Source organism: Rhinolophus hipposideros, assembly GCF_964194185.1.
Source record: "Rhinolophus hipposideros genome assembly, chromosome: 4".
Taxonomy (NCBI): domain Eukaryota; kingdom Metazoa; phylum Chordata; class Mammalia; order Chiroptera; family Rhinolophidae; genus Rhinolophus; species Rhinolophus hipposideros.
The window spans coordinates 105,842,804-105,862,676 of NC_138050.1; the positions used below are offsets into that span (position 1 = coordinate 105,842,804).

Genomic DNA, 19,873 nt, shown 5'->3' on the forward strand with positions numbered 1-19,873 from the left:
TCAGGTGTGTTTCAGAAAGACAAGCTCTTAACTAACCTCTGTGTCATTCTAAAACCATGCCTAGACTCCAGCTTTTCCTGAAAAAACTTCTGATGTGAATTCTGACAGTCTATTAATTTAAGTTTTGTCAGGTAAAATATCCATCTCTTTAATTCATTTAATTAAGTAGTAACTATGGAACAGGAAAGATTCCTGCAACTGAACTTACACAGATAAGTTATTATTTCACATCACATAAGATAAATTATGTGAAATAGATGTGTCTTAAATATTTATTGATTAAATAGAGAAATAGCACATACTGGCATTCAAAATCAATCAGTTTACTTTCTTCTCCTTTTACACTTTCTCTCTTGATATATCATATTTTTAATTATTATTTCGTGAATTCTCATTTTTTTTAAAGACATGTAAGAGATACCCAAAAATAAGACCTAGGCGGACCATCATCTCTAATGCATGTTTTGGAGCAAAAATTAATATAAGACCCAGTATGATATGATATGATATGATATGATATGATATGATATGATATGGTGTCATATTTATTATATTATACTTGGTGTTATATTATATCCAGTCTTGTATTAAAATAAGACCAGGCCTTATATTAATTTTTGCTCCAAAAGACACATTAAAGCTAATGGTCTGAGTAGGTCTTATCTTTGGGGAAACACGGTAAGTTAAATTTCAGCATATACATTTAGGACACTGTCTTATGAGTGATATTTGCTGTACATTAGGTCAGTTATTACCAAAGACCATTTATTAAACATTAGTAAGCACTTAAGTGCACATTGCTTTGTATTAGATATTAGATATTTCCCTATATTTCCCAAAAGATCTTGCAAAAAGAGAAGGCCTTACGAGAGTAGGAAGTGTCATTCGACTACAACGCGTATAGACATGCACGTACACCTTTCGATTCTGGAAATACATTTAAATCCTGCTGTGAAAACTTGCTTAGCAGTGGTACATGCTAGTGAGTTTTGTTTGTTCATGAAGGACTTTGTTCACTAGCTGAATACTTGTTTGGTACAGAAGGGACAGTTTGAGAAGATGTCACATCTCCAGTCACTGTGAGATTGCTCCATCATTATCTAAAGGGTCCACCCTAGGTGGAGGGGGGGGGGGGGCCAGCATGGACTCCGTGACTGCAAAACACAGGCGAGGTGTGAAGCCTCCCGAGTTGGGTTTTAGGGTGTTGTTCTATGTGCAGAATGTGAGTTCACATTTAATGACAGTACAGAAACAGCCGGCAAAGCGACCAGATGTGGCTTGTAGATTAGCTGATACCAGCCATTCTCCTCCTTCAGAAGGGTCTACATGTGTTGCCCCGATCCTCTCGCCACCTACTCTCTCCTCCTGTCTGACAGACGGGCTGCTCCTGCGGCATTCTCACTGGACACAACCTCGGGGCAGAAGCACCCTCTCTGACCGTTCCCTTGGTGCTCTGGACCCTCACACTCAGGCGTCCATTACAGCGGAGTGCTTGGCCTTGGCTCCTCTCTCAGGCTGTCCTGTGTTCTTCTCCAGCTCTTCCTCTCCCCAGATGTTGATTTTTAAAGGAATTCAAAATATAGTGGATCTAAAAAATTGACCTTTGGGTGCCTGACCTGCTGGAGGATGATGTGGAGTGTGACAGAGGTAGACCTGTGGCTTTGCTCTTCTCTCTCCAGTGTATAGTTTAGAGAGCTTGCAGTTTCATGTAACTACTTCTGCCCCACAACACAGAGGAGAAAGGAAGCCCCAGGTGAGAGATTGTCCTGCAGGAGACAGAGGAGGTAACGTGTGGTCTGGACCTGACCCGCCAGGCTATCTGGGTAGTAGTTTGCAGACGTGGTACATGGGTATTACACCCATGATTGAACTTTGAGTAGCTAGCTGACCACGGAGAATCTGAGATTTGTGTGTGGATACTAGGAAAGCCTTGATACAAGGAAGCAGTACCTCGTGAATCAAAATTGATAGAATGATGGGGCTCTCATCAGGTGATAAAGAAGCAGATGATTAGGATGAGACGATTTAGAAAGGCAAAGACTAATGCAGTACTAGCTAACGTTGGCAACAGTTTCCTAAGGAGGATGTTTAAGATCAAATACTTACAGTTAGATCATATTTAAGATTGTTACACCTATTCAAAAACTACAACAAATATTAATGGGGGAAACTATCAAATGCCAAATTTGTTCTAATCATTGAGATCATACAAGTGAACAAAATGGGGGGAAAAAATTTCCTGCCCTGAGTATTTTTACATTTTTCATTTTAGCTGAGTATTTTGATGGCTTTGATTAAAAGTGTTGGTAAAAAGAGTAAAACAATTTATTTAAAGAAGTATTACAAAGAAAGACATCCACTTATAAGTAAAACAGAAAAGTATTTTATGAATGAATTAGACAACTTTAGGTGAGAAATATCATGGAAGGATTAGCTTCATAACTTGCTCTATGTGAAATGCAGTATTATGTATGCGTAACATGTGGAAAATGTACTGATGTCCTATAAATATTTCCTTAATAGTTAACATACTAAAATATAATTATTAAAAATAATATTTCCCCAAGCAATGGGAAAGATGGATTTCATAGAGAACTGGAAACCAATTTTAATAAGTCAAGTTAGAGGTCAAGCTTCAAAGCCGACAGTGGGACACAGGCCAGTGACAGGGTGTCAGATTTGGTGAACTTTCCAGCAGAGTGACAGCTGGGGCAAATGATTGGATGAGTACAGATTGTCAGTGGGAATGTAACAAATTAGTTCTGGACTGCACAGATTCTTCAGCTGTATTTTTTCAAAGTTTGAAATATTTAGAATGGCACTTTGAGAATATTAATTCAAAATTAAGTCAACAAATGTCGATTAAACTACATTGTTTAATATCAGCCATTCAGTATAATAAGTGGCAAGGTATGAACGTGTAACATTCATTTTATTGATGAAATCTTTTCTCCTAAGATTTTCTAATGAATACTGTTGCTATTAGAGTGCTTTCGGAAATTTCCCAGCTGAAGTTGAAAATCGTCTCTAAGATTAGACTCATCAGCGAGAGAAATCGTAGCATGTAGCACGTGTATGTGTCTGTGTGCAGCCCGGTCAGCTGAGCTTTTGAGCAATGATGCATCTACCGAGTTTTTAAAACCAGACCATCCTTTATCCATCTTTATTTAAGAAATGTTTGGAAAGTAAATGCCAGTATTTTAAAAGTTGATTGTTATGTGTTTAGGTTAAAGGATGTGACACTCCATGGTGCTAGCCCCAGTGAGGTCATTCTGGGAATGGTAATTAGTGTCTCGGTAAATGCAATATAATAGCGATTTCCAGTTTAACCTTCAGATACCAAATGAGGGTCCAGAGGGCTGAGCAAAACGCACTTGCACACTGGAGGGCACGAACCATTATTTATCATCATTGGCAGAGAGCGACCTTGAACTTTCACGCGCATGTCATGTCTTACCACACAGGCGATATGCTGTGGAAAATAATGTCGTCTGTCTGTGTTTCTAGCGAGAACGTGTGGATCAAATCTGCGTGGGCCCAGTGGCGTCATTACCTCCCCTAACTACCCGGTTCAGTATGAAGACAATGCCCACTGTGTGTGGGTCATCACCAGCTCGGACCCAGACAAGGTAAGGCTCCTGTGGCCCCTGGGCAGCTGGCAGGCCAGCCCTGTCCAGCGGGCAGCCGGGGAGGGCCACGCACCCTTCCCTTCTGTCGTTCGAGTCGAACAGCTCGTGCTGCGTTGTGTCTGCGCACCCACGTTTGCCGGAAAGCAAGCGAGGATTGTCAGAGGGCCACTTCCGACTGGTTCTGAGCTATTTCCTGTTTTCTTCCAGTTTTATTCAGATGTAGTTGGTGTGTAATATTGCATTGGTTTAAGGTGTACAGCATAACAATTTGATGCATATGTGTGTTGTGAAATGGTTACCACAACAAATTCCGTAGAGACACATCACCTCACCTGGTTACACATGTTTTTCTTGCAATAAGGACTTTTCATATCTACTCTCCTAGCAGCTGTCATGTATGTGTACAATACAGTGCTGTAAACGGAGTCAAGATGCTGCCATCACATCCCAGACTTACTTATAACCGCAAGTGTGTACCTTGTAACCCCCCAACCCTCCCACCTCTGGTAGCAGCCATTGTGCTGTTTCTATGAGCTCAGTCTGGTCTTAGATTCCACGTGTGAGTGGGATCATACAGCACTTGCTTTTCTGGGAGCTTTCCTTCTACACACGGAGGAGCTGCCGCGCCGCCGTTGCTGCTGTGACCGGCTGCCCGTGCTCTGCTGTCCTATCAGTGTGCCCTGGGCCACCACCTCTGCTACTGCAGACGCCGGCGCTCCTCAGTGACTTAGTGACTGAACTTACGTGCAGGCCCCGCTACCTGCCCAGCCCTGTTCTCGGCCGTGTACCTACCAGCCCTCGGGCAAGTGCATTCACTTCCCTGAGCCTCAGTCCTCATCTGTGAAAGACGTAATGCTGCATTTCATTTCGAGGGTGCTTGTGACAATGACATAAATAGATGCGAGTGCCTAAGTCAGTGAAACAGTTTCTATGATAAACTGTTGGTTCTAGTAGTGGTAACACAAACACGCGTATGATTAACAGAATACAACTTACTCATAATTTGGTAACCCTTTACCCAGCCATCTCATGAATGTGTTCATAAAAGAAGACTTTTATTTAAGTCTGCATTAAAATATATAGCATATTACTAGTATAGAGATAAGTCTTTTTATTTTGTTCTGCATTTATATACCTTGGAAAAATTAGTATGTTCTATTTGTTTGGTTCCCAGCAAGTTCAGTCATACGAATTGAAATTTGGAAAAGTCCTAATGGACTTTGGGAAGTAAGTACGAAAACAGTGGAGTTTCTTTGTCTTGGGGACACATTCGGTGTTGAATTGAATTGATGATAAATAAATCACATCCATTTTCATATAGTTCTAAATAAAACCAGGTGTTTTATATTATAAGGATAGAGATGTCACTGGGCCCGAAAGCGATTGGGGCATTTGCAAAATACTGACTTACTTTTGCAATTTGGAGGCAGGACTATTTCTTTCCTTGGATGCTTTTTTTTAAAAAAAAGAAAACATATCTAAAAGGAATTAATCATATTAAATCAAGGGAGTGTGTTAGTGAACGTGTATGTTTGTTGTGGTTCTTTGAGTCTGTCCATGAGTCTGCCCCAGAGAAATAAGGTGTGGAAGGCGGCTCTGTGAGTGTGAGCACAGCTCTCCACGTGCTGCCTGGGCACCAGCGTGCCCACCCACACGCTGGGCCCACTGCCCTCCCCATCCTGCACTACTGTGGGGGCAGCACTTCCCATCAGCTCCACCCAGAGCTTCATTCTGCCCATGGTTCTGCCACTTTACACCAGTGAAGCCTTCAGGAGTCCCCTTAGTGTGACACAAGCAGGAGCCTGGAGAGACAGGGAGCCACTCCCCCAACAGAAGACAGTACGTGCCACGGCTTTGCAGACCGCCCCAGCAGGACTGAGCCAACTGCCTCTGGGAGCCCCCTGGGAACCACGGCAGGCCTCCTCTTCTCTGTGCCTTTGTCTCCATTCCCTTGGGATCCTTCCCCAGTAAAGGGGCTACGAGCAAGGTTGTCTTCTGGGAGACAACCACAATAAGACAGACACTGGCAATGACGAAACCTCTTCCAGTGGCCTTTCATGTTGAGAAGGAGAATATGCAGTGATGGCTTGATGAGAACAGATGACAAGCAGAGTGGCAAAGCCACTGCGCGTCCCTTCCCCAGTGTGAGCTGTTGAACCACAGCAGGCACGTTGGGTGTGGTGAAGGAAAAAGTCCCAGCAGTGTCTCAGCTAGTCAGCAAGCCTTGGGGACAGACCAGCCCAGGAGTGAGGGCCAGGGGACTGGGCAGGCACTTCCTGTGCTCTTGCTTTAATACTGTGTCCCACGTGGTTTTGACAACAGATGCCTTGAGTGAATGGGGGTGGGGCTAACAGTGGCTTTGGGTGGGTAGGGAGCCCTCAAAGGAAGGAGCATGTGTTCCAGCCTCGCAAGAAGTCCCGGCACATACCCACTGTCCTTGTACCATTTCTCCTCATGCCCTTCCTTTATTCCCCAAATTGTTCCAGTTTCCTTCAGTAGGTTATAAATTTCCCTACCTTGAGCCAGGGAAAGACCTCAGAGGCCACTTTGAATGGGAAGAGATAATGAGTTTGGTTTTAGGACTAATGAGAGTGAGATGTCTGCTGTATGTCCAAGCAGATAGAACCGCGGGAGGTAACTTTGGAATTTACAAGTGTGTAGTTAGCTGCCTAAACCTGAGCTATGCATGGCGTCGTGCAGAAAATCCCAACAGAGTCAGAGAGTTGTGCTGGTGGCGTTATTCTTGTCTCAGGGTCGGTGGGAGGTAGACTGGCCTCCACTGTAATGAACGATGGGAATCCTGCAACTGTAAGTACCGTGCAAGAGTTTTCACATAACTCAGCTGCTTGGCATGGATAATACCCATGGGGTTCCAACGGGGGCAGCTATGGCTCCAAGCTCAACCTTCAGGGAATTTATCACCCTGCCACAATGCTGAAAATGTATTTAAATGCAGATTCCATATTGATAATCATAAGTAGTTTCCTATGCAGAAGATATATCTGATCTCTCTTTCTTTCTTGTACATACTAGAATAATTGAAATATCTGTGTCACTAAAGGAAGCTAAGAGTTACTATTGTCTGAACCGTTTCACCGAGAGGAAGCTGAGAATCAGGGCGGTTAGCCGGCTCGTCTGAGATGGCACAGCCACTGTTCTCTTACTGCAGGATGAGGACGTGGTTCTTCTCTTTGCACTGATGGTGCCTCGTTAGCTCTCTCCCTCCTGTAAGATGAGGTATTTCTGTCTGCCCCGCGCTATTCCATTATCACTCCGATGGTACCTAAAGGAAGTGAAATAGTAGGTTACTCTGTGTGTAAGTAAGATAGTTTTGTCTGTCGGTAACAGAACGGCTGATTACGAGCCAGAAGTTTTTAGGGAAATGTTCCTTCCCATAACCAAAGGGCAGGGCCAGGGATGATCCAGGTTTGATTCAGGACCTTGGTCATTCTTTTCTGCTTTACTCTCCAGAGCAGCAGCGATGATGTTCCCCTCAGGTTACAAGATGGCTTCAGCACAGTCTTGTCAAGGAAACAAGGCACTCCTTTCTTAGAAATGAAAGGACTTTTCTAGAATGTTCATAGCCGACTTTCCTGGAGGTCCACTTGAGTCAAATGCTCATGGTCCAGCTCCTGGGGAGTTTGAGGAAAGAAGTATCTGGAAAGCAGAAGATGGGCACCAGTGATGTTTGTCACACGCAGATGTCAGAGAAGCAGTTTTCAGTTATCACCAGATTCATCCTTTGCTCGGACGTGTTTGAAATCCCATTAGCTTCCTGTTTCACCAGATGCCAGTGGGCTAAAATGAGTTACAACTCATGCAGTAAGTTCTTTGACCTTTCAAAGGTGATTTTTAAACTTGACTGAACTGTGAAATGACATACTAACGAACTCACGCAGTTTGGGGTTTATAAGAGTACATTTCTCTCATTTTAGAAGTTCCCCTTTCCTCTCTGCTCTCTGTGTATGTTTACATAGATTTTTGTAAAGACTTCATATAAATTCGGTCGATTCTGAACAGTCAACAATTAAGAAGTTAAATTTCATGATCTTGCGCTGTAATACTGCTTCTGAAAATTCTGTGCCTGTTTTTATTTTGGTGAAATGCCCAGAGAAGAAACAGGCGTTCCAGGCTGATCCTCACACACCAGTACTGTTCCAAGAACACTACCCAGGCACCTGAAGGCATCTCAGTTCAGCAGAATTACCATTCAAATTAAGAGCAGGCATTGCCATTATGATGAGGCCTGATTTCATTCTTTGGGAGTCATTCCAAATAAGGGGTTTCTCTATTAAGTTCACGGTGACAAAGGGATATTCCATATTGAACATCAGAGAAAATCACAGTTATATAAAGATGTCCAGACAATGACTTGCTAGAAGGATTAACAGAGAATTCTAGGTAAAAAGTGTCGGTACACTCAATTTGTGTATTTGATACACTTTGTAAACTTTAAAAAGATAAGATGGAATAAAAAACGAAATCCATCTCCAAAGTCAATTGGAGATTAGTTAATAAACTTCGTTTGTTGAGAGATTAGCTCTGTCATGATGATTTTTACTCTTTCCTGGTCTTGTTTCTCCTTTGGTTATTCTACAACCCAGTGACATGTGTCAGTTTATGCCAAACATTAACATAAAAATGCTCAAGCAAAATATGGCTGTAGGAAGCTCAGTGTGTTTCTTAGTAACACATATTAAAATTTATAATATTGTGGAATGTGAAGTGAAAAGGAATACTGGAAATCTATTCATATATATATCATAATATATATGTACATAATATATATTATATGAATGTATTATTTTAATATACATTATCTATAATATGCATATTAATATAATATATATTAGGAGAACCTGCTATATAGGCAGAAAGTTACAAAAAAAAAAAAGTTCCGGAAGAAGATTCAGTTTAGTGGAGAAGTAGATTTCTAAACATTCAATTATAGTTGCTTTTACCATACAGGTCTAGTAGAGAGTCAATAAAAGTTAATACAGTAAGATGTTCATCAATATATTTCACTAAAACCATCTTCAATAATCCATCTTTTATCAGCTAAAATTCTTGATGAGTTCTGTGATCACGTTTTAAAGAAAGTACATGTAATATAAAGTTGGTGAGCGAGATTATGGGAATTATAAGCAAATACTCTCAAAAGTTCATTCCTGGGGTTTTCTAAGAAAAAAGATTAGACATATGGAAGAAAAGCTTTCCCTGGAGTCCTTCTATGTATGGGTACGTTTGCGTTTCAGATGCATTCTGTGGTGACATTATTTTAGTACGTAATTGTAATTTGAGCTCCCCAGAGAATAATTTTGTTGATGCTAAACTCTGGGGATTTAAATGATTTAAGACATATGAATTCTGTCCTAGTTCCTCCAGGCTCATGTAACAAAATACCAGAGACCAGGCGGCTTATCCACAGCAGACACCATCTCCGAGTTCTGGGGGCTGGGATCTGCCATCAGGGTCCTAGCACGGTCGCCTTCCTGTGAGGACCCGCTTCCAGGCTGCATGAGGCCGACTTCTCACTCTGTCCTCATATAGCAGCAGGGACAAGGAGCTCTGTGGGGTGTCCTTCCTAAGGGTGCTAATCCCATGGCGACGGCCCCACCCCCATGACCTCCTCACCTGCCAAAGGCCCTACCTCCTGACACCATCACACCGGGCATTAGGTTTTCAACATGGGAATTGGGAGGGGCGGGGACACACAAATATTCAGACCATAGCACACTTTTAAGTAAATAAATACTCAAAGGAATGGCAACTAAATAACCCTCATAAATACCTCCATATGCATCTGCGAAACTCCCATTGTTTGTAACATATAGTGGAAATTGTAGTTGAAAATAGATTAAGGAAATAAATGCTCCGAAACACATAACTGCACCGTCCTGCCCTCCCTGCCCACCTTGCTACAACGCTGTGTGTTCTCCCCACGCGCGTGGGCTGGCACACGGATATGCATGAGTTTACCCTGGGCTGGCTGCTGGGGAAGCACAGCGAGACTGCCCTTGGATGTGTGGTGCTGAGAACTGGGAGCAATGGAGGGGGCGGCACCTCACTGTGTGGAGGGACCAGGGCCCCTGTACACAGGGCAAAGCCCAGGGCAAGCAGGAGCTTCCGAGGAGAAGGCCTGATGGGCGCAGGAGGGACGCGGCTGAGAGGAGGAGCAGGCAGTGAAGGCAGGAGGGAAGGTGTGTGTCACCTGTCCCTGCAGACTCCTGTAAGTTCGTGGTTAATAAGGCTGGGAGTCCCAGCTGGGGCCAGACTCTAGGGCGTTAGAGGCCTTTTGAAGAAATCTGAACTCCTTTCTGGAGCGGGAGTGGGGTGCCTGCCGCAGACACCAGGGCAGAACCTTGGTCCCAAAGGTGACATGGCCCGTAGGCAGGTCGGGGACACCAGGGGAGTGCAGTGGGCGGCGTCTGGGAGCCAGGCCCCAGGGTGTCCCCCTCTTTATGCCGCTCACCAGCTGTGCAGTTCAGGTCAGGCAGGACAGGTAAGTGCCTTGAGCCGTCTTCCCTTAGCGCGTGCGTGGCACCCACATCTTACGCTGGTTGTGAAGAGTGTAAGATCAGTGTGGAGCGCCTGAAACAGTTCTGCCAGATCCTTGTCCTTCTGCCCCTCCTCCTCTTCTCTTTATTATTGTTAATATTACTATTAATGAGTTGATTCAGCAAGACTAAACGGAGGACAGGTAAAGGGCTCTAATTTCACACCAGTGGAAACAGGTACCAGTGTAGGGTGTGGAGGGAAGGAGTGCGGTGGGCCTGCGTCTCAGAGAGGTTGTCCTGCCAGCAACCAGTGGGCGCCGCTGCAGGGCACGCAGGTGAGAGCAGGAAGCCCCAGGGCCTGGGGGTCATTATGGAAGAGGATAGGAGCCTAAGTCAGGACAGGGCATCAGGCCTAAGAGACCTTCAAGGGATTGGTACTGGTCACAGCAGTTTATACATTTATGTGACGCCTTTCCCGTAATGAACAACTCTTAATGTCTCAAGGAAAACAAGAAAAGTTGCTTTAAATTTCACGCTTGTAAAAAAATAACTGCTTTTGAGATTTGTTTTTGGGAAAGGAGAATTAACTTCTTAAAGTTATACGGTGGAGTTTTAACATAATTTTAAGTAACAAATGTGTACAGATGCAGAGAAGGCATTCATTTGCATTCAAATTATTCTGAAGTTAAGGTAGAACTAGATATTATGTATCCTAGCGTAAGATGCTTTGAAATGCAATTTAAACAGTTACAGTTCAGTAGATTTTGTTTACCCTTCAGGAGACTCACAGATTGGTGGAGAAGCAGAAAGCAGACACAGGGTGCTTCCAGCACTTTTGGGAGCCCTGGTCGGTTCCAGCCCAGGCCCCTTTCCAGCCCGGGAGCCACCATGGGGTCTGTTCTTGGCCTCATGCACTTTCTCGCGTGGCCCTGAAGGCCACCAGAGTGTGTCGGGCTCCACGCCAGCCTGCGCCCCTGCACACTTACCACCCTCCCGCGTTCTTCGGTCCCTGGCCGTTATGTTCCCTTCCTGACTGGCGAGCTCGTCCTTAGAGTCAGCTCTCCCGTAGAGTCACCTCTGTGCCAGCCCTTTGACTGTCCACATCCCCATTCTCACTGCTTAATATTTGCAGCTCTTCAGGAGCTGAATTTGGCTCTGGTGACTGTTTTCTTCTCAAGTCTCTGTAATCATCCTGCACACTGTCCTTTCGGTGCTGTCACGCAGGCACCAACATTTATTGCTTCCTGCTAAATTGATTTTCTCATAACACTCTCTTTCTTGACTTACTTTTATCACCTCTTCTTGACATTCCAAAAGAAAAGAAAACAGAAAACAAGGTCCATGGTTTTGATTTGCTTGTACCTGAAACTCAAACATGAGTTAGACACACATATACACACGTACACATACGTACGTACACACGCACATGCATGATGGAGACAGTATGCTTAGGAAGACTAATCTGTCGTGTGTGCAGAGCACAGGTACAAGGAACGAGTGCCGGCAGACATGTAGACACAAGACCCCGCCACGCGGACTCCTGGGAGTGAGTGAAGGCCCGGCCGGTGGTGTCATTTGTACTGGTGGAGGGGCGGGCACCAAGTGACAGCACTGTGGCAGAACGCACTGAGTGGGGAGGAAAACCACCACTCAGTACGTTCTGTCACAGCGCTTTACAGGAGGAAACTTCAATACTTGTATGTCCAGAATTTGCCTGAAAGAATGAATCTTAGTAATCGTACTCTTCATGACAAATAGGTGGTAAGGTTTTCTGTTTGTTTCTGTTGTTTTCGTGTGTGTGTGTGTGTGTGTGTGTAATGATAAAGGAAGACAGGAATTACTATTTTCTTGGATGTTCTGAGAATAGCCTACTTAACCTGTTTTCCCAGTTAGCTTTGCATGTCTTCGAAGTGGTCACGTTTTCTTTGCTTGTTAATGTATTACCTGTAACTCACATTTTCCTTTGCATTTTTCTTCTTTTTAGTGGTTTTCTTATTTAAGCAGATTAATAATTAGACAAATAGCAAAAACAAAACATTCATTCAGAAACTTCTTGAGATGTAGATTTTTCAGATAATTGGAAAAAAGTGATGGACAGAGCCGCTAAAACCTCTGCTTAATGGAGATACCACAGCAGAAAGAAGAGAGAAAATTAGCCAACAGCCTGACTAGGTAAACTATAGGCAAGTATTGACTAACAAGCTCATGACAATGAAACAGGATTGAGATATAATTTATTGAGACTGTTTTGATATCTATAAAATAAAATGTTAAACTTTGTATCATCTGCACCACCCAGAGGTAACCACTATTTTTGTTTTGATATATGGTCTCCTGTTTTTATGTACTCAGATTTTGATTTAGCAAAAAATTTGGTCACACTGTAAATGCTTTTATGTCACCTTGTTGAGAAGGGAAAAGTACCCATAACTAAAGTAGAGGAAGCTGTGTTTCGTTTTACTCTCTTTAACTGTAAAGATTACCTCCGTACTCCAGGCATTTCAGCTGAAGGCAGGATAAATGGTCAAATTCCCCCAAAAAGAGGAAATAACCCCAAAACAGTGATAGACTTGTATGACCAATCCATGACTTGTTCAGAGCTAAACTTAAACATTGTATCTGATTTTTAAGAGTTTTTTTTTTTTTTTTTAATTGTTGATTTCTGAATGGTACAAACTATAATGGTACATCTTAGGAATCTTAGATTTGAATTAAATGTTACTTAAATTATCTTTTGCAAGCAAGCTTATGTCTGCAACAGCTTTGAATTTCCAGTGTCTTGCATGGTAAGCGACAGACATATAGTGAGGTATGTGGTACTGAGTAAATGGCTGGAATGATGACCAAGCATGTGTCATGTTAGATCACTGAGGAGGTGGAGAAAGGGTTTTCTGTTTTTGTTTTTTAAATGTGATGTATGACCATTAACTTTGTGAACTTGCCACCATGCACTTACATTGGCAGCGCTGTACAAACAGCTCTGTAACGTTTTGTAACCTTGGTACATCAGTGTCTCACGGTTGTGTTCATATTGACATGTGGCGGTGTCTTGCTGAGTGATGGTTTTCATTGTGTTTTTGGTGCCGTCATAAGACTGTCTGAGCTTGAATTAGAGCAACGAAGAAACATTAAATTTCTTGTTAAACTTGGCAAGAGTGGAAAGGAAATCAGAGACATATTAGTCCAAGTTTATGGGGATAATTCCATGAAGAAAATGGCAGTGTACAAATGAATTAAATGTTTTTCTGAGGGGAGAGAATGCGTCACTGATGAAGAGAGGTCAGGGCGGCCAGTAATGAGCAGAACTGAAGAAAACATTGCACAAATTTTTCAAATTGTGTGTCAAAATCACCGGCTGACTATGGGAAGCATAGCAGACCAAGTAAACATCAATAGAGAAACAGGAAAAATCTTAACTGAAAATCTTGGCATGAGAAAGGTGTGTGCAAACATGGTCCCGAAGGAGCTCTTGCATCACCACAATGCACCAGCTCACACGGCACTGTCTGTGAGGGAGTTTTTAGCCAGGAAACAAATAACTGTATTGGAACACCCTCCCTACTCACCGGGTCTGGCCCCCAATGACTTCTTTCTTTACCTGAAGATAAAGGAAATATTGAAAGAAAGACATTTTGATGACATTCAGGACATCAAGGGTAATACGACGACAACTGTGATGGCCATTCTAGATAAAGAGTTCCAAAAGTGCTTTGAAGGGTGGACTAGGCCCTGGCATCGGTGCACAGCTTCCCAAGGGGAGGACTTGGAAGGTGACCATAATGATATTCAGCAATGAGGTGTGGAGCGCTTTTTCTAGGGTGAGTTCGCAAACTGAATTAGCAGAGATCATATATATATAGCTCTCTCCAAGTCGCTAATCCCACGAATGTCCATATTATTTGGGTCCTAAAAATAGCGAAATATATTGTACTAATATGTTTCCAGATAAACAAAATATTTTTCTTAGAAACATCTGTTGCATGAAACACAGAAGGCACCTTTGTCGCTGTTCCGCTCGGTCACGGTTAGTGTTTTGCAAGCCGGTCGCTTCCCCACCATGTAGCTTTGGTGCTTTGGCTGTCCTGTATTTTCGACAGTGTGTTACCCCACGTTCCCACCAGTGTGCAGACTGCAAAGACCGTGTTTCGAGGTCTGGGTTCGGTTCTGTTGTTTTCATGTGCCCTTCGTGGTGCTGGGATGTGCAGCCTGAGTCTGTGCTAACGGCCTGGTGATTGTTTCTGTGGGCGTCCAGGGAAGCGTGAGCTGTGCTGAGCGCTGTCGCCAGTGCCAGCAGGCTCCTGGCGTCGAGGGGAGAAGGGAGCAGCACAGACTTTACCCCTCTGGCATCTCTGTGGTCAGAGCAGAAGTGGCCGGCTGTACCTGACACTGAGTGAATGCCCCACCCCCAGGTAGACGTACAGTGGAATGTCAGTCACACCTTTCTTTTGAAGGTGCCTACAGCAGAGACCTGCAGCCATGACGTCCATTAGGGCGAGACATAGCCAGCCCCTCACTCACCGTTTCTGACCCTCCCTTGAAGTCAGTGAAGCACTTTGGATTGTTCTATTTGCAATAGGAATTTTTGTTGTTGAGAAAAAGGCTCGGATTTCGTTTGATACATTTTGCTGAAGCACTGAACTAATTATCCCATCTCTCAGGATCACGTCTGAATTCTAACGGGATGAACAAAAGTGCTCTTTATTAAATGCTGTGTGTCTATAAAACCCATCTAGAGCATTTATGGTGGGAATACTCCCAGGGTCTGGAGCTGCTGGGTGCTGCACGGACGTCTGTGTGATCAGTGTGTATATGGAGGACACACGTGAGCATGCGGAGAGCACACACTCTTAGCTCCACCCGTGTCTTACGTGGTGTGTCCTTGGTCGGGACAGAACCACCACTCTACACATTCTGCCTTTAACGTGGCCGAAGCGTGACCCATGCAGATGTGCTCTGTGAAAGCAGTTTTAATATGACATTTGATGCCTTGCTATCCAGATACCGTGTGATTAAAATGCTCAAATACATATATATATTTCATGGAAAAATGTCTGACACCAACGGTTGTGTCTTACAAATACACACACACACACACACACGTATGTATGCATGCATACGTATACAGATGATTAAATGATGGAAAATGAAGAGAAGATTTGAATTATGATGAATTATGATTGGCACATTTTGAATTAGAAGTTATCAGAAGCAAGTGTATATATACATTCATATACATTTTAGATTTATATGTAAAACAAGTTTATCTTGATATAGGATTAAAGAAAATGAGCTACAATTATGCAAAATTTTCAATGAAGCACGCTTTTAGTAAGTTCCTTCAGGTATGGAGTTCTCAGATGGGGGCCCATGTATACAACTTAAGCCACTGGGCTCCCATGCCTTCACCACCTCGCTGCCTCCCCAGAGCTGGGCCTGCCCCACCGCCCCTGCAGGGGGGCGGGCAGTTGGGAGCATGTGGCTCGGTCCTCGGGGCAGTGTCGGGCCGTGGCCTTCCCTTACTGCACCTGAGACCCTGCCACGTCTCCAGAACACAGTGGAAGCCCCACATGGCTCTGACTGAAACGCACCAGTCTTGCGCCTGCATCCAGCCCGACTGCACAGCCCACCTGCTAACAGCAGGGCTCACGGAAGCCTCAGGTTTCCTCTGCGGCCCAGAGGCACGGACCCTCAGCACCCCGCCGGCCCCAGCGCTGCTCAGCCCGCAGCCTCTGCAGTAAAAGGAGTGGAACTGCTACTCCGTCTCCTCCTGCCCGTCTGCCAGGAGGTTCTAAGATGATGGGAGACGGTGGGCATTTCTCATCCTGAACCCAAGCAGCAGGGGAAACGTTTCGGAATTTTCTTTTGCAACATGGTTTTTCCATCCTTCCACTTTCCTTGGGAACTCAGTACTGTCCAGTCATTTTCTCCAGGGAGCTGCGGGAATCTGTGCCTGGGGCTCACGTGGTAAAGGGGACTGCTAAGCTCTTTCCTACCTCTCTTTTTCATCTTCCTAACGGTCTTTGTCAAGTTCTCCACACCATCTTCACTCTTTCTTGAGCTTGTCTGTATTTTATAAAGTTAATCATTTCCTAACAGTGTCCAAAAACTTATCACTGTGACAGTAGGACTTTTTTTTTTTTTTTAACAAGAGAGGCAGAACCTCCCATGAGGTCGACCGTGAGGGGCACCAGCTGTATACGTGGCACTGGTTTCTCTCACACAGATCTTTGGTTTCAGATCTGAGACAAACCATTAAATACACCTTGGCCTTAGCGTCTTAAAACACCTACTTACAGCAGAAAAATTGTCTTGAATCTTACCCCTATTTACGTTTGTTACTGAGATCTGTTGCCGATCACCTTGTTGCAAAAGCTGTTTTTTACTTTGTTATAGAAACCCTCCTGGGTGTCACTGCCGTGTGATCTGTGTGTTAGACCGTGCGGTTGGAGAACAGCCCCTCCTGTGACCCTCCGTGTCTAGTCCCAGCATTCTCAGTGTCCCCTCACGGTGCTGTGTCACGAAGGACGCCCGACTCTTTCTTTCACTTGGCCTCTTCTGGTCAGTGCATTCTGCTTCCTGTGCCTTTTCGCCAATGCCGTTTTCATTTTCCACAAAGCTTCCTCCATTCATGGTTCCGGTGTTTGTTTCCAACAGTCAGCACCATTGCTGTGAGAGGGCTGGCTCCCAGCTCCGAGTCTTCCATGGTGTGAAGCTAGTGCTGCGGTGGTAACTCCTTTTCCGCCTGTGATGCACACTGCACAGGACCGCTGAGACTTCCCGTGGGAAGCCACTGGGAGGACCTTCCATTATGGAGGCAGAACTCTGCTGTCGCCCATGTCACACCAGTCAGGCACACGATGCGAAGAACTAATTCTTTGTTTATCACTAACCCCGTCAGAATCGTCCGCAGGCCTAGCACACCCCTCTTGGAGTTCACCTCATCTTTAGAAGTCTCTGCATTGCGCCATCAGATGTGTGTGCATGACACAAGTGGTGGTAAAATATAAAACAGAGCCCCAGACGTAACCAAGTGAGCAGACTGTGAAGACAGAAACTGTCGCGGTCCTGTTTATGCATAAATTTGCACAGTCCACACTTTCCCACACACATAAGATGAAAATTGTGTTTTCATATTGTATTGCACATTGGCGCTTGTTGACTTCTGAGACATTTGGCAATATGTTGAGGGAAGTTGGGGGAGGTGATTCAGGAAGACAGGAGACACCGTGAGTCAACGTGGCTCTCACCATTAATCAGTACCACCCCCCCGCCCCCAGGCTCACGTCACAAAGCATGGATAGCTGCAACTGGACAGACATGGCCTTGCTCCATGGCTTCCCGGTCACCATGTGTCCCGGGAGCATTGGCATCGTGCGCTCGGGACAAACACTGTGTCCATTTACCTGTTAATTGCAGTCCTCGCAGAACCCCTGCTGGGGTGTTGGTTGAAGAAACCCAAGTATTGAATTATGCTGTGCCAGGCGTGTTGCTAGTTCAGATGAATTGTTAGAATACAGACAAGGCATGGATGTGAGGGTTGTTCAGAAGATAACAGGGTGTAGCGACTGGGAGGAAGGGACAGAGAGCATTTCGTTAGACAGTCACTGACCGTGTGTGCTTGAGCAACCATGAAAAGACGGGAATGACATACTCTGAAATACATCTATGCTCTGGCAGAGGCACAGCTTCCCCGGGGCCTCCCTGCCGATGTCCCCCATGGGACAGCAGCTATGCTCATCCCCTGGAATGGGGACCTCCTAGCCCCGATTTCACAGTCCCACCTCAGCAGAAATACACCGCAGTATCCCTAAGTGGACAGCTGCGTGACAGCAGAGTTTGGGGGAAGGTCTTGGCTTATTAGGTAGACTTAGAATTCTTCAGAGATTTCCAGTAAGGACTTGGGAACACAGTGTCTGAGAGAAACAAGTACACACCCTAGAAAGCACAGTAGGACAGCCTGAATGATCGTGGAATACACCAGTGAGCTGTGTAGAAGCTACAAAGCCCTGTGAGGTTGAGTCTGGGGACCCAGGCACAGATGAGTGAGTGTTGATTCCATGGAAGAATTAATTCCAGCTTTCTAGGGGCCAATAAATGATCACGTACTGGATTGCAAACTATTAGGATCTGAGAATACCTATTTTAATCAGAAAAGCAGCTTATCTAGTAAGTGAATTTTAATCCACATGTATAAGATTATAACTTATTGATATGATAGATTAAGCCAGATCTATCTATCTATCTACCTGCCTATTGATCCATCATCTCCCTTTCATCTTACGTTACTTTCATTGTTGAATAAATTCAGTTGTTTTTTAAAATAAGAAATATAGCTATGTAGTCTATTCTGCCAGAAACATTAAGTAGTATATTGTTAAATGTGACACTAGCCATTTTAATTAATAAATTCTTGAGTGTATTTTCATCCGATGAAAATGACTTCTTATGTTTCACAGATTTTTCTTTATAAAGTACTGGCACCAAACTACCATCTTATTTAGTAAAATTCTAGAGAAAAAGGGACCTTGAAAATCCTAATGATCACCTCCCTCATTAAAATAAAAATGTGCCAAAATAAACAAAGATATACGTATGTGTCTGTACATGCACATATACAATATTTTGTCTCTTACTATGTGCTGGTATGGGGCCATTTACTCATAATAGATTGTAAATAACAGCTGAGAAAGAAGACCTACTAGGCTGTGTCCTGTGTTAAGGCCACAGACAAAGACCATTTTCACAGAAGAGGACATTTTAAAACTACCCTGATACCTTTCTGTGAGGGAGAAAAAGGAAAACAAAATTAAGCGAGAATCAAGGTGACATTTGATGGGACATCAGCTATTTGAATTGCTTTCAGATTAAACGTAAACCAGTATTGATTCACAGAACTATACTTTTTTATCTTTTACTACCTAGAGTTGTAGGGCGTCTTGAACTGGTACATTTTTGGACATGCTCTTGCAATTGTTTTGTTCTCTTCAGAAAAAAAACTCTTCTGAAAGTTGGCCGTGTTACTGTCTCCAGAGCCTCCCTGGTCCCCCTCGAGCCTAATGATGCTTTGGTCCCTCCCACTCGGCCAGAAGAATCCAGGTCGGTCTGCAGTGGCCCCAGGTTGTCAGATCCTGTGTTCCATCCGCAGCCCTCCTGTGACATGACCTGTCCATAGTATTTGACACAGCTGATAAAGTGCCGCTCGGAACATATCGCCTACCTGGCTGTCCTTGGTCTCTCCTCTGAGGCCACTGAGTCTCCCTCACCTGTAAATGCTGGAGTTCTCAGTGTCTTCCTGGTGTTCTCTTCTCTCCACCTCTATCACTCTAGCCCTGTAGCTTGAAATGCTGTGATCCCTATGCTGACCTCTTCCAGAATTTTCTCTAGTCAGGTTTCTCCTCTGAGCTCCAGATACATGCATCTACTTGTCTACTTGACCTCTCCATTTACATGTCCAACAGACATCACGAACGACAGACCCAAAAGCAAAACTGGATTTTCTCTCAAAATTCGTTCCCACCATCTTCTTCTTAGAAAATGGCAGTTCCTTCAGTTCCTTTTTTCTCCAGTTGCTTAGGGGAAAATACTATATAACCACTTGTAAGGTCCACGAGCAAACCCATCCGTTCTCCAGGTCTGCTGCTGATCACAGCAGTCCGGGCAGCCATTCCGTCCCACCTGACTTCCACACGTCTCTTCTCACCCATGCTCAATACACTCTCCACACAAAAACCAGAGTGATTCTTTTAA

General features: G+C 44.2%; 1 protein-coding gene across 4 annotated transcripts in view; it reads left to right on the forward strand.

Moving 5' to 3' along the window:
• Window positions 1-19,873, forward strand: part of CSMD1 (CUB and Sushi multiple domains 1) — a 1,600,646-nt gene that overhangs the window by 1,168,678 nt on the left and 412,095 nt on the right. For all 4 annotated transcript variants that reach the window (XM_081046432.1, XM_081046429.1, XM_081046430.1 and 1 more), the window contains exon 10: window positions 3,508-3,629. In XM_081046432.1, the coding sequence (XP_080902558.1) occupies window positions 3,508-3,629 (122 nt within the window). The remainder of the gene's footprint in view (window positions 1-3,507; window positions 3,630-19,873) is intronic.